The sequence below is a fragment of the Sciurus vulgaris genome (assembly GCF_902686455.1).
Source record: "Sciurus vulgaris genome assembly, chromosome: 5".
Taxonomy (NCBI): Eukaryota; Metazoa; Chordata; class Mammalia; order Rodentia; family Sciuridae; genus Sciurus; species Sciurus vulgaris.
This window is the reverse complement of record NC_136465.1, coordinates 21,091,104-21,105,279: the sequence shown is the minus strand read 5'-3', so window position 1 is coordinate 21,105,279 and position 14,176 is coordinate 21,091,104. Positions and strand designations below refer to the sequence as shown.

The 14,176-nt window shown below is 34.5% G+C and overlaps 1 protein-coding gene across 7 annotated transcripts in view; it reads right to left on the bottom strand.

Moving 5' to 3' along the window:
• The window catches only part of TLL1 (tolloid like 1), a 205,825-nt gene that overhangs the window by 46,479 nt on the left and 145,170 nt on the right, over nt 1-14,176 (bottom strand). For 6 of the 7 annotated variants that reach the window (XM_079143351.1, XM_079143345.1, XM_079143346.1 and 3 more), the window contains 3 exons: nt 9,312-9,414; nt 7,055-7,171; nt 5,721-5,866 (listed from right to left, as the gene is read on the bottom strand). In XM_079143351.1, coding sequence (XP_078999477.1) covers nt 5,721-5,866; nt 7,055-7,171; nt 9,312-9,414 — 366 coding nt within the window. Of the gene's footprint in view, nt 1-5,720; nt 5,867-7,054; nt 7,172-9,311; nt 9,415-14,176 lie in introns of those variants that run through there. The other variant, XM_079143350.1, reaches the window with a different exon arrangement.

Below are 14,176 nucleotides of genomic sequence, written 5' to 3'. Positions count from 1 at the left end.
TTCATCATTATATATTAAATTAATCTTAAAATGAGAAAAATCGAATAAAATCCAGGAATTGATGCTATCAACAAATGGAATCCTGAACAAAAAGGGGGAAAGCTTAAGAGATAAATAATTGTGCTTAATTTCATTTTTCTATATAGTTGATATTATTTATCAGTAGTAGCATTTGATATTTAATTAATATTAATACATGATTATAGTTCTAACGGGGAGAAAAAATAGGCTAAAAAATGTTAAAAGCAATAGCTTGGGTCTTGGCTAAGCTTATTTTCATACGAATCCTTTATTTAAATGTAGCCACTTCCTTTATTGTTTTCCTTCAAGACACAGTATTTTACATTTATTCATGAATTTAATAATTTTATTAATAACTGCTGTGCACAGATAGTATGTACTTGACAGTGTGTAACAGCAATGAATGAAGTAGACATGTCCCTGACTGACAGAAATGCCATGACTGGACCATACCAAAGTACAAATGAAGGCAGTTGGGAGGGAACAGCATTGAATGCAAGGAAAGAATACTGAGGTGGCTCTTCACTACCAGGACTCAGTGACATAAATGCACAGACTGGATTTCAATCATGATGCTACCCATTGTGTGAACTTAGGCAAGTTTACTTAGAGTAACAAATGCAAACCTTTCAGAGTTCCATTATAGTCTAAGTTACAATTCCTGAAGAGCTTAGAAGCTAAGAACACTTCTTCAGTCATTAACCACTGTATAATCTTAGCTACCCACCCCAAAACCAGTGCATAGCAAGTAGAAGAACGCAAGTAATTAAGCCTTCTTTATCTTGGCTTTGTAGTTCATTTACAAAGCACCACTACTTATTGTAAGTTAATACAAATATTTAAAGAAATTAAAGGAGTGTTTTTAGTTGGGCAATTCACCAAATCATAAGATAAAAACTGCTGTACTCAGGAACACTGAAGCTTGTAGCAACGATGGTTAAGGCTGTTAAACATCTCTGGTTTTCATAAGGAAAGAATCATCAAATCAGAATGTGTAGCAATGTTGACAAGTACCTCAAACTTAATCCCACTTGAATTAATGTATGTGGATATTTCAATTTAAACAAAGTAAGCTCCAGGTTTATTTCACTTCTTTTCTATTTTATTGACATTTCTTTGAAGTTGTTCCTGTAAACATTTCTAGTCTCCAAAACTTTTTTTCTCTTTTCTATTTCTGCATACTGAAAGTTCTTAAAGAGTACTCAAGGCTTCTTTATACATAACACTTCTGCTGAACAGAGGATGAACTCTCTGAATTCAGAGATAATCTAAGTTCATAAACAAATACACTTTCACATAATAGTGTTAAAAAAACTGCATCCAGGAAGAAAGGAGAAAGATTTCTATCTACTCCATTGGAGATGCTATAAGAAACTACCATAGACAGAGTGGCTCATAAACATCAGAAATTTATTCTGACAGCTTGGGAGGTGGGAAGTCCAAGATAAGTCACTGGCAGATCAGGGGCTGGTGAGGGCCCTCTACATAATAACACCTTCTCACTGTGTCCTGTGGTAGAAGCTCTCTAGGCCTACTTTGCCAGTTCATTAATCATATTGACAAGGGCTCACTCTTATGACCTAATCACATCCTGATTACCTCACCTCTTAATACCAACCCCTGGGGAGTAAGGAACTCAACATATAAATTTGGGGACAGGCAAACACTCAGGTCATAGCACTTCTTAAAAGATATAAATATTGGGTCCCTCCAAAGCGGTCCTCTCCTCAAAGATGCCTGGTATTCATTAACAAAGGCACTTAGACTTGCGTTCTTCACTTATATTAAAATCCAAGTCATACTGGGAAAGACAAAAACTATGGCATGAATTCATTTATACCACAGAAAGGTATAAATGAAGGAGAGCTAATCAGTCTTTTACGGTGGATATCAAAAGAGTGATGAACAACTCCATCTTAGTGACCCTTTGAGAGTAACAGAGATAAAAGGTTATGACTAAGCTGAGTGAATAAAAATTGTTTTGTTAAGCAAAACCAAGAAACACTGAGAATTTGGGATGATACTGTCTTTGCATATTTTCAATATAAAATACATAATATGCATATTGAAAACACATTATGTAAACAAAAATTAGTATATAAACAGACAACTGACTAAAATCATCTAATGCCTCCTATGCCAAATAAGTTAATATGGTCAACTGATTCTTGATATCCAGAGTGTGTAGTTAGTGTGTTCTACAAAGTTGCTGAGAACACTGAATTAGCAAATCGATTCATTGCTCCCGGGAAATTACAGTGTTAGATTTTTATAAGATTCTAGTCTCAAAATTTTTATCAACCAATCAGTACATAGCCTTGTTTTATGTTTGTTTCTATTTAAAGACACCTTCATAGCCTGGCAATTCATTTACACTGAACTCATAGCCAGCAATGCTATGACTCATTCCTGAGTGAAGCTTATCTAATAAACATTTTCCCAGTAAGGCACATCACAGCTGGTAATAGGCACTTTAGGTGTTCTGTACGTGACTATAAATGTTCCCAAAAGCATGATGAATATTGATTTTTGGCTTGCACAAATTTTACTGAACAGGTAAAACTGAAAATAAAATCAGGATCAAGTATACCTGGATTTAAAGGCTAGCTGATATGATACTAGGTCAACAGCCAAAGCTCAGTTTCCATACCTAGATTTAGGCAACTCTAAATCCTTGTCAGTTTCAGATTTTTTGAGACTTGGGATCTCTAGTCTAAATTCAGTCACATAGCAGCCCAGGTCCTCCAAGATTCTAAATCTAACTTATCTGTCTAGGATTGTATCCTTCTGCATAGAAACCTACATACTTTTGATAATAAAAAGGATACATCAATTTCCATCCACCAAACTTCATGCACTCACCCACCTATATCTATCTATCCATCCATTCTATTATCAAATTTTAATCATGAAACCATTAGTGCTGGAGATAAAAGCATCAGCAACAGGTAAGATCCTCATCCTTTGGTGATCATATTTTAGTGAGACAGATGATGAACATATAAACAAACAGATTCATAGCATAAATTCCAGTGATCGTAAGGGTAATGGAATAAAATAAAATAGAGTGATGGTTTAAAAATAATTTTATGTAAGAAAATATTTTAAAGCATTGTCAGGCAAGTACTTTAAAAGAAGGAAATAAACCAAGCAAGGTGGTACACCCTTGTAATCTCAGAAACTCAGGAGGTTGGAGACAGGAGGATCACAAGTTTGAGACCAGCCTTAGCAACTTAGTGAGGCCCTAAGCAACTTGATGAAACCCTGTCTCAAAACAAAAATAAATAGAAAGGACTGGAGGTGAGGCTCAGTGGTAAAGTGAGGGAGGAGTAAGAGCAAAGATCTAGAGGTAGGTAAATATCAGTGTTAAATGACGTGACATGGGGAGGTCCTGGATGCTGACTGACATAGAAGAGGAAGGAGGAACCTAGGGCAGTTTCAGAGTGTCCTGGTCCATGGTAATGGAGTCTGCATTTTATTTTAGATTTGATGTACACCTGGGAGGTCATTGTAAGTAAGGTCACCGTCCACCTTCACTTGCAACAGTGTCATTCTGGCCATTCTATAGAGAACAGGACAGACAGCGCACAAGTTGAGACCTGAGGTGTTCACTAAGAGTTCCAATCAAAGAGGTGATGGCAGGGACGGGGTGGCAGCCAGAAATCGTTATGGAGTCCATGATGTATGTGCATCATTTGAAGACGCAGCTAATGGAATATGCTCATAGCCTCACTATGAGGCTTAAGAAAAAAAGTAGAATTAAGAATATTCCATAGGTAAATGGTGACACCAAATGCTGGGGTACTACTGAGCTGAACTGAGGAGTAGTGGCTACACTGAGAATGATAAAAGAGTTCAGCGCGGTTACTGAAAGAGGAGGGACCTATTACACATTGAAATAGGCCCCATAGCTAACTGAAACGGGCAGAAACATAAGGGATATATGGCAAAATGAAAAAGGACAGGAAACTGTAGGTAATAAAATGTATTATCAGCCAAACTATTACCTGATTTTTCTCAATCCCAAAGCATAGGAATTACATATTCATTTAATTTGTCAACTAGTATTAAGTGACTGCTGTGTGTCAGGAATGGCTCTAATTGCAAATGCTCCCTATTTGTCCACAACCTATCCTATTTTTGAAGAATGTCACTGTTACTATATTGATACATCAAAAATAAAATAAAATAAACCCATAAATGGCTAAGCCAATAGTTTCATGTTTCTCAGTTCTTAGATGCCTGGGATGAATGCCTTGCCTGACATCATTTCTGTAATGAGAGAATTTCATAATAGAATGAGTCATATATTGAAAGACAGCTAATGTTTTAATTCTTGAAATATCACAAAACATAGGTAATATGACCATTGGGTAGATAATTTTTCATTAATGCAGTTCTACTCAGAATTGCAGGAGAAAGCCTTTCATTCAATTTCAGTTCCCTGTTAACAATAAACTGATCTATCTGAACGAAGTTTGCAGTTCTATTTGTCCATAAAATAACAGAATTCAAATGTGAGTCAGATAATTTCAGAACCAAGATCTCCCAAAATGCAAAGTAGTTGTGAGCATAAAATACCACCTCATGATTGAAGCAGAGAATTTTTTTTCATAATGAGAAATATGTCTAATAAACTAAATGAAACATGGAAGGGTACAAGGATAGAGAAAAGAACCAAAGAAATACAGGACACTAGCTTACAAGATAGAATGTGAGAATCTCCAGGTTTATGAACAATGCCTGGATACCCCCAAGGCTCCTGTTGTGGATCCAGAGACAGGACAATGATCCCTGACCTCCCTGGCAAGTACACCCTGGCTGTGGACAGATGGGGCCCTCGACTGCCTTCTGATGGCTTATTCAGTAAATCAAGCTTCTACTCAGGGTAGAAAGAATCTCTCATCATGACATTTGGACTCGGCACCATCTCAGTGTTCCTTCCTACCTCACCTTGGCCTCTATTTCTCACTTGACAATTTGATTCAAACATGCTCTAGAGTCCCTGGAAAATTCTCCCACTTCTTGTCTTTAAATCACTACTTCAGTTTCTCTTGTTCCAGAAAACATGACACTTCAACCAGCTTGGGCCTAGTAGTTTGGGACCCAGACTTTGACCCAGAATTCTGATTCATCTTCAGTTTATTCTTCCTCTTCATCTAATAATAAAACTGTGCATCTGATCTCCCTGATAAATATTTTGGGAGGAAATGAACACCTGAATTTCTATATTTGACATAAACATTGATCTGTGTAACATTAAAAATGCAAAACAAAAATGCAAAACAAAAGTGGATTTTTCTCCCAACAAAAAAAGATTGCCTACCTTTTAACCTCTTAGAAGAGAAATAAAGGTTCTATAACTTAACGGGCCCTCCTAGTAGTCTTGTGAAACCAGCCCACACATTTGTCAAAGAAAAAAAAACCTATTGTCAGCACTTCAAACATCCTAATTCAAATAGCACAGTTAATGTAAACTCGCTTTAATCTTCTTTAAAAAGTCTGCAGCAAGAGGAAAAGGGGAAAAAATTTTAAAAAAACCTTTTGCTATTGATGTTACATTTTATAGCCGATCCTTTGTTTCTTCACTGATTAAAAGGCCAATTCTCTGTTTCTTTGCTGGTTTAATGAGGATTCCCTTAAATGCCACTGTCATTTATTGAGAAGATGCCCCATGAAGGTTGCCTAAAAGACTTTACCTCAAAGGCCTGAAAGGTCAGTCCAACATGGTAGCCCTCGGACACTGTTATTTTCCACACACACTCTTTCATCGGACGATAGTCATCAGGGTAATTAGGAGACTGAATCTGCCCTTCATTTTTGCGTATCTCACCTCCACAGATGGCTGAAGAAAGCAAAAATAAGCAAAAAAAAAAAAAAAAAAAATAGGCCTAGGCATGCCAATTCCTTTTCATTTTCTATTAAGCCAATATTTAAGCTCAGTTCCTGTAACTAAGAACATTAAAACCAGGTTATAAAAAATCAGAGTGGGCTGGTTATACTGTTGAACAGGTTTAGAGGGTAAAAACATGAAGTTCTCTTAACTACATTAGATGATGGTCAATCAAGGAATATGTACTTATTAATCACTCTTATGTGATAATAAATAATAAATAAATAAATAATAAATAATAAATAAATATTTAAAATCTCATACAAGCCTTTAGGAATTTTATAAATATATTCTCTTTGAATTTTTCCTGTGATTCCCTGAACTGTTTTGACCGCAGGTAAAATAGCTCATCAGCAGACAAGCTTCACCCTGAGCAGAACTGAACGGGCCTCTGGCAGTGAGCTGGCGTCATGTGCTCAACATCTGTGGCTCCATCCAAGTAATCCTCTTCACTGCTATGCGGTTAATCTTTAAAACAAAATGCTTCCATTTACTTAAAAGTTTAAGGGAAGCAAAAATCTCTGTCTTGGAAATTACCTAAACTCCTCTACAAGCAAGGGTCTCCTCCGCCTACCACATGGTAAGTAAGGAGCTGTTTTTAAAGCTAGGAAGCACAATGCCAGCTTATTGTTTTAGAGAAGCATAGGACAAAGCATGTAATAAATTCTTCCTTGAATGCTGACTCTCTGATTTAGACAAAGCATGCTTTAGAAATGTGCACAATTACTTTCTGTGCAGTTTCCTATTAATAGAGTATTTCAGTAGTGCTGGGGCCAAATAGATACAAAATCAGTACAAAGGAAAATTAAGTCTTCGTACTATTTTAATAGTATCATGAAACAAAGTTTAAATACCATTGTGTCATTTGGATTTTTTTCTCCCACATATTTCTGAGCACATCTTGTTGTTATTATATCACTGATATAAAAAAACGGGTTGTTCTTAAAATTTTAATGTCTGGAGGATTTTTATTAAAATCATTTGTGAATATTAAAATATATGTTCAGAAAATGTTATCACTTAAAACTTTTTAAATAAAGTTTTTGGTCACAAAGTCATTCTAATGAAACTAAAAAAAAAAAAAGACACTTAACTGAGAGATCTAAAATATATTCATCTCTTAAATTCATTGTGACTTGCCTTCATAGACAGCTGCAAACCCTTTTCCTACCCAGTTACTGCTACTCCGGAACTCAATCCACATTCTGCTGTCTGTAGAGGTAAGAACTTCAGGCACTTTGTCCCCACAGAATCTACCTAAAAGAAATAAAAGAATAAAGAGGATCTAATAAATATGATTCTGTGTTCCACCTGCTTTCCACATTAGCTACAAATTATACATATATAGCCTGGTTTGGTTAATATCACTATCCTTAATGATTAGAGCCAGAATTATGCCTTAATATTTATTTAATGAAGGTAAAACAGCCTCTTCATATATATTTGTAAACTCTCAAACAATTGATGTCAGTCTTATTATCACAAGTACTATGAAGAGTTAACTCAAAAAGGATATTTACAGACAGTCCCACAATGCATCAAAGTGGGAACCAGAAAAGGCACAAGTCACCCTAAGACAAGGGTTCAAACCTTCATCTGGTCAGGAAGCAGGAGAGTAACTTGCTTAAGAATGTGCTCCTGGCCCAAAGAGAAATTCTTTCTCTGGTCAGGAAAACCTCTAGAATACTCCAAGGATCTTATTGCATAAACTCCATCTCATCCATAAAGCTGTAGTTGGTGGAATTATAGGCAGAATAACCAATAGTACCATAAGACTTGAGTCTGAGATCTGACATTTTCTAATTGTATATCCATAGGTAAAAATAATGGAAAATGGATGTAATACTATCATTCCTTCCTTTCTTATCCTATCCATCCACAAAGATTCATTGCTTATTGTATGTCTGCCTCTGGGCTCTAAGTACTTACATAATGACAAATGGTAAAATGTGACAAAGCACATGAAATAATTCTATCAGTACATTACATTGCTATCTATTTTTGTGTGCCTCTGAAAATGATATCATGGATAAGTTTAATATATGAAAACTGGTAGCCAATTTGAAAAAGCAAATTCATACCAACAGTTAAAAGACAGAGAAAGATCTTCCCGAGATGCAAAATGAATTAGAGGCACGTTACAGTACTTCTTAAGCTACAGTATGCAAGAGAGTTGCCAGGAAATTTGTTAAAATCCAGTCTCTTGTTCAGAGGGTATGGAGTGAAGACCTGAGTTTTTATGATTCTTACGCCTTTCCAGATGAATATAGGACAATCACTCTGAGGACTAAAGTTTTGCAAGAAATGCTGGGGGAATCATTTTGCATAAGCACCATAACACAGAGCCAGCCTGGTGGACATAACTCAAATTTTAGCTTCAGATTTGATATGAGCTGAATGAAATGTTTCCTTTGGGAAACACACATGTATATAACAAATGGTTTCATCTAGGCTAAGAGATTAAACGTACAAGACAATGTTTTCCTCAACCTGACTGTTCACATTAGTTCAATTCCTCATTTCTTCCCTATTTTTAAACATTTCCACAAATCTCTGACTTAGGCTGCTGTCACTTTTAATCCAAGTGTGTCCATTCAGCAGGTTTTGGATGTTAAAAAAAAAAAAATCTGTCTAGCACATCAACATGGCTAAACAAAACTACGTCTAAAACTAAAGGAAGTCACAAAAAAAAAAAAAGAAAAAAAAAGAAAGATCCATTTAGAATACAATAGCACACAAGCTCACAGCAGTTCTCAACTCTAAGTTAAAGAGGGCAACGGTAAACCACTTCATACAAGTTAGTAGTGTGGTCTGTGGTTAAGCACTGGCAGAAGATTTACATGGGGACCAAACCTGGCTAAAGCTAATGACACAGAATAAAGTTTTTATGTCTTCACAGCCAGAGAAAAGCTCTCTGAGGAGAAATACCAGCAACATTCTAAAGAAACACCCAATGCACGTGGCACAGGAAGAATCTAGCAAACAGGTACCCAACAGTTCACAAGCCACTGCCTTAGCAAAGACAGGACACCCACAAACTACATCCACACCTGATCTGGTTTTTGTTTCATCAAAATCACAATTCTTAAGCTGAAAATTCAGGAACATAGTGAGGAATTATCATTATAACTATACTACATGAGAAAGCTATGCTCGAGCATTACGTTCAGATCCAATATCTACTATGATATCTAGACATAGTTTAGCTAGTTTAAGTCAATCAACCAATGTATTTACTTGTCTGAATATTTGGGGTATCCTTGAAAAAAGTGTAGTAAAAATAAAAGCAATGTAGACTACATACATTTAAACTCTAAGATGACCCTTGAGACAATAAATGCTCTCTACACAAGACAGAATATTTGCGTAACCATGTGGGAGGTAAGTAAGCTCTTACCAAGGAGAGGTGACTTCCTCCAGTACCCATCTCTTACTTCGATGTAGTCATACCAGCACAAACTACTCTTGTATAGGTCCATTGTGGTAAAATTTAAGATAATCTGTAAGATGGAGGAAAACAACACACAAAGTAAAATGATTGTAAGGACAATGAAAATCGATTCCTGGAACCTAAGACTACAGTGAAAAGGGACTCACAGCTATTTCTTTCTTTTTTCTGTATTTTATCACCCTAATTTTTTTTTCCTAAATACCTCAAAACCATGTTTCCTCATTCTCATTAATATTTAATAATTCCAGTAGAAGCAAAATTCTAATAACGGGAACAGATTAAACATTTTAGCAATTAACCCAAGATTCTATAAAGTTAGTTTGAATAATTAATTGTAAAAAACCAGAAATCTTCATTGGAATAGTTTATTATGAATTTTTCTATCATAAGCATGACTTAAACCATGAATAATTTCAATGTTTCCATGAATATCTTCTTTTTAATAATTTATTTCAAAGACAAATAGTCAGACATCTATAATTATGTTAAAAATAACTACCGGGTGCCATTTTCCCAGAACATAATACCATTGTGTATGTTGAAATGTTTAAATGTAGTCCTAGCATTTAAATGTATCCTTCAAACTATAATCAAATTCAGATGTCACTACTCTTCTTTAGATCCAAGAATACATATTCAAAGACCTTTCAAGTTAGATCTTGTACAAGACACTTTATTCTGTACTTCATTTTGGAATGATGCTGCTTTTTGTAAAGATAATTCAAGAACAATTCTAGGAAAGATAATTTATTTATAAAAGTTCTTTACTACTCAAAGAATTAACTCTTTATTTACTTGATTACAACAAACTAAGAAATGCACTTGAATTAAGTAAAATTCATTTGGGAATCATTTGCTGTATTCAAAAGCTCATTCTAACTCTGTTCTACTTAAATTATCTAAGATGCTTATGGCACATAGTGAACTTGTTCTTTTAATTTTATTTAATTAAATTATTTATTTATTTTTAAATTTTTTACAGACTGCATTTTGATTCATTTTACACAAATGGGGTACATTATTTTGTTTCTATGGTTATACATGATGTAGATTCATGCCTGTTCTTTTCTGCAGAAACTGAAATGGACTTTCCCCAAATGCAACAAATTATGAATATTTTAAATGTTTATATTATAAAAATAATAGTTTATAACAACATTCAAAGAGCTCAAAGCAAACACTGGTTATAAGAGAAATCTAAAGGCATAATGAGAAATATAAAAATATAATAATAATCACAAATCTATAAAAAATCCTGCCTGTACTGTGCAGAAACCATATGCTTCTCCCCTTTCTTGAGCACCATATTTAACAAAAATGTAAGTAAAAATAATGGCAAACCAATCCTAGGCTGATTTACGCCTTCCTAGTGTGAAGACACAATATCATACAAAATATTTCTCATAACATCTTATATCTAGGTACACAGTGGCCATTGATGAAATTGTACACCAAAGTTGGCTTCAATTGTTCATATAGATTAACATGTTCTTTTTAAGTAAGAGTACTATGAAACAAAATCTACAAAGGATGAAAAGAGAGACACTTTTTAAAATGCAATAGAGCATGCATTATTGCATTATTAATTAATTAGTATTTATTCAGTTATTATTTAGTTTTAATAGCTACTTTTATCTATTTTGAAGTTTCTCTATTTTACCTTCAATTTTTTAGTTCCAAATATTTTCAAAACCTGTTTGCAAAAATTTCCTCAACAGAGGTTAGGGCTGTAGCTCAGTGGCAGAGTGCTAGATTAGCACATGTAAGGCGTTGGGTTCGATCCTTAGCATCACATAAAAATAAACAAATAAAATAAAGGTATTCTGTACATTTACAACTACAGAAAATATTTTTCAAAAATTTCCCAAATAGTCAAAGGCAAAGTACTGATCATTCTTTCTTTTTCAAAATCCTCAACACTCGATTAACAAAATGCTTTCATTTCTAAATTATTTTTGCCAAGTTACACAAACATTTTCTTCTCCAATGCAACCTCAAAATTATTCTCAGTATATAGTGGGAGAATAATTTCTGGCTTTTTCACTTAACTGTGTGTTTACTTTAAGTCTGCTACAAATGGGGAATACTACCACTGTCTGATATTAAGTTTCGTTCTGCATTCATAATTTCCCTATAACAACCACCAGAGCTTCAACTTCCTGTGATCATATAAGAACTCATTTGTTATAGCAGAGACAGCAAAAGTAGATAAGTGTGGATCATTGTGTGGCTTCTCTTTTGAACTTAAAAAGTTTTACAATGGTGTGCAAATAGTTTTAATTTCCTCCTGTATAAGAGAAAAAAATCAGATGAATTTGAAATACATACATCATCAAATTTCATCCCAAATTGAAAACAATGAGGTTGGATTGCTAACAGTTAATATTCGAATACTTAGAATAAACACACACACACACACACACACACACACACACACACACACAGTGGGAAAGGGATAACTGAGCAGAAAAGTTCCCTATCTTGTTTTTAATCTTCTAGTTTAAACTGCAAGCACCGTGGAGGAACAAAACCGGCCTGACACTAATATAAAACACAGAGTCCTTTAGAAGTAGAAAATGTAATAAAGATAGGTTTTCTAAAATCAAATCTCAAGGCTCTGACGATAGAAGTAAATTTCTGGCCTTTGACTAAGTTTGCCAGCAGAATCCATACTTGAATTACAAATCAAAAGCACTTGGAAAATATTTTGGTGTTTCATATTATGCTATTTTATGTAAACATATTGCATCTTTCAAAGAAAGATAAAATGAATACTACATAGTACAATTATACAAATATTTTATTTCTGATGGTAAATGTAAGTATCAAGTTAAAATTAACCATCGTTCCCTTGGAACATGAGATGGAAGGAGATTCAAAGAACAGTTCTCATATTTCCTGTGATCTGTTAGGAGTCTAGTTGCAAAGTTAAAGTGATAAAATTGCTGTAGAGTTTGCTTATTAAAGACTTTGTTTTACAATGCTGCAGAGTGAAGAATCTTGAAGAAAGACAGATCAACAGTTGAAGGGACTGGATGTCTGCAAGTCTCCAGAGAAAGAAGATTTAATCAACTAACTTTTGTCAGCACAATTAAGACATTATCAACTACCTAAACAAATTCCATGGGCACCATAAAATGACCAAGTAGAATAACATGTACACCTTAAAGAGCTGAGGATAGGAAAAACACAGACATTGCCAATTAGGTTGATAATTAAATGACTTTTTAAAGAGAGATATTAGATTCAAAAGCAACAAGATAAAATAGATTGTTAGGCTCCATCCAGAAGAAACCTAAAATATCTAATAAACTTTCTCTCAGAAACAAGGCTCAGAGAAAGTAGATCAGGAATTGCTACAGGATTCTGCCTGCATCCTACTTTTGTAAATAAAGTTTTATTGAAACCATTCCTTTACTATATCAACCATGTCTGCTTTTATACTATAAGTTCGAGCTTTTCAGTTTGCTAATTTACTTAAACTTTATATCAAATGAATCTTCTTTATATCAAATGAATCTTCAGATATCATTTTATCAGGTTTGTCTCACCAGAATTAAATACAATCATGTATACAAAACTACACAGGGAATCCCAAAGCATTAAGATGTCAACTTATTGTTATCTTCTTGGCAAATATTCAGCCATCCATGGCAACATAAATTTGAAAGAAAACATAAAAACAACATCTATTGTTGTTTGTATTCTTGATAATAGCCATTCTAATTGGCTTGAGATAAAATTTTCGGGGAGTTTTGATTTGCATTTCTCTTATTACTAGAGATGTTAAATATTTTTTCATAATCTGTTGATTGCTTTTACAAGAATACAAGCAAAAAGAGGTGTTGGTGAGGATGTGGGAAAAGAGGTACACTCATACATTGCTGGTGGGATTGAAAATTGGTGCAGCCACTCTGGAAAGTAGTATGGAGATTCCTTACAAAACTTGGAATGGAACCACCATTAGACCCAGATATCCCACTCCTTGGTCTATACCCGAAGGACTTAAATCAGCATACTACAGTGACACAGCCACATCAACATTTAGAGCAGCTCAATTCACAATAGCTAGATTGTGGAACCAACCTTGATGCCCTTCAACAGATGAATGAATAAAGAAACTGTGGTATATACACACAATGGAATATTATTCAACCATAAAGAAGAAGACAATTATGGCATTTGCTGGAAAATGGATGAAGTTGGAAAATGCCATATTAAGTGAAATAGGTCAAGCTCAAAAATCCAAAGGCCAAATGTTTTCTCTGACAAGTGGATGATGATACACAACAAGGGAGGCAGGGTAAGGGAAGAATGGAGGAAGGATGGATTGTGTAGAGGGAAATGAGGGGTGGGAGTGGGTGGGGGAAGGAAAGATAAGGGAATGAGACAAACAGCATTACCCTATGTACACATGATTACACAAACTGTGTGACTCTATATTGTGTACAACCAGAGAAATGAAAAGTTGTACCTCATTTGTGTACAATGAATCAAAAAATTTTAAAAATAAATAAAAATGTTCTAATCCAATTTCATTAAGCCAACTATTCTAGGAAATATAAAAAAATTTAATTTTAAAGCTTCACAGAAAAAGTTACATTTTAAAATAGGGGCTCTCAAAATTCATAGAATGGACAGGAGAACTTGGGGCTTTGTTTGAAGTTCTTTCCTTGAACAGATTATCTGCATAACCTCAAACAGACCCTAGCCTAGTTGTGTAACCTCACATACACCCAAGTTTCAATCAGGAATTATTTATATCACAAAATGAAAACAAGAGTGAGGCTTTGTTATTAAAATAATTTATG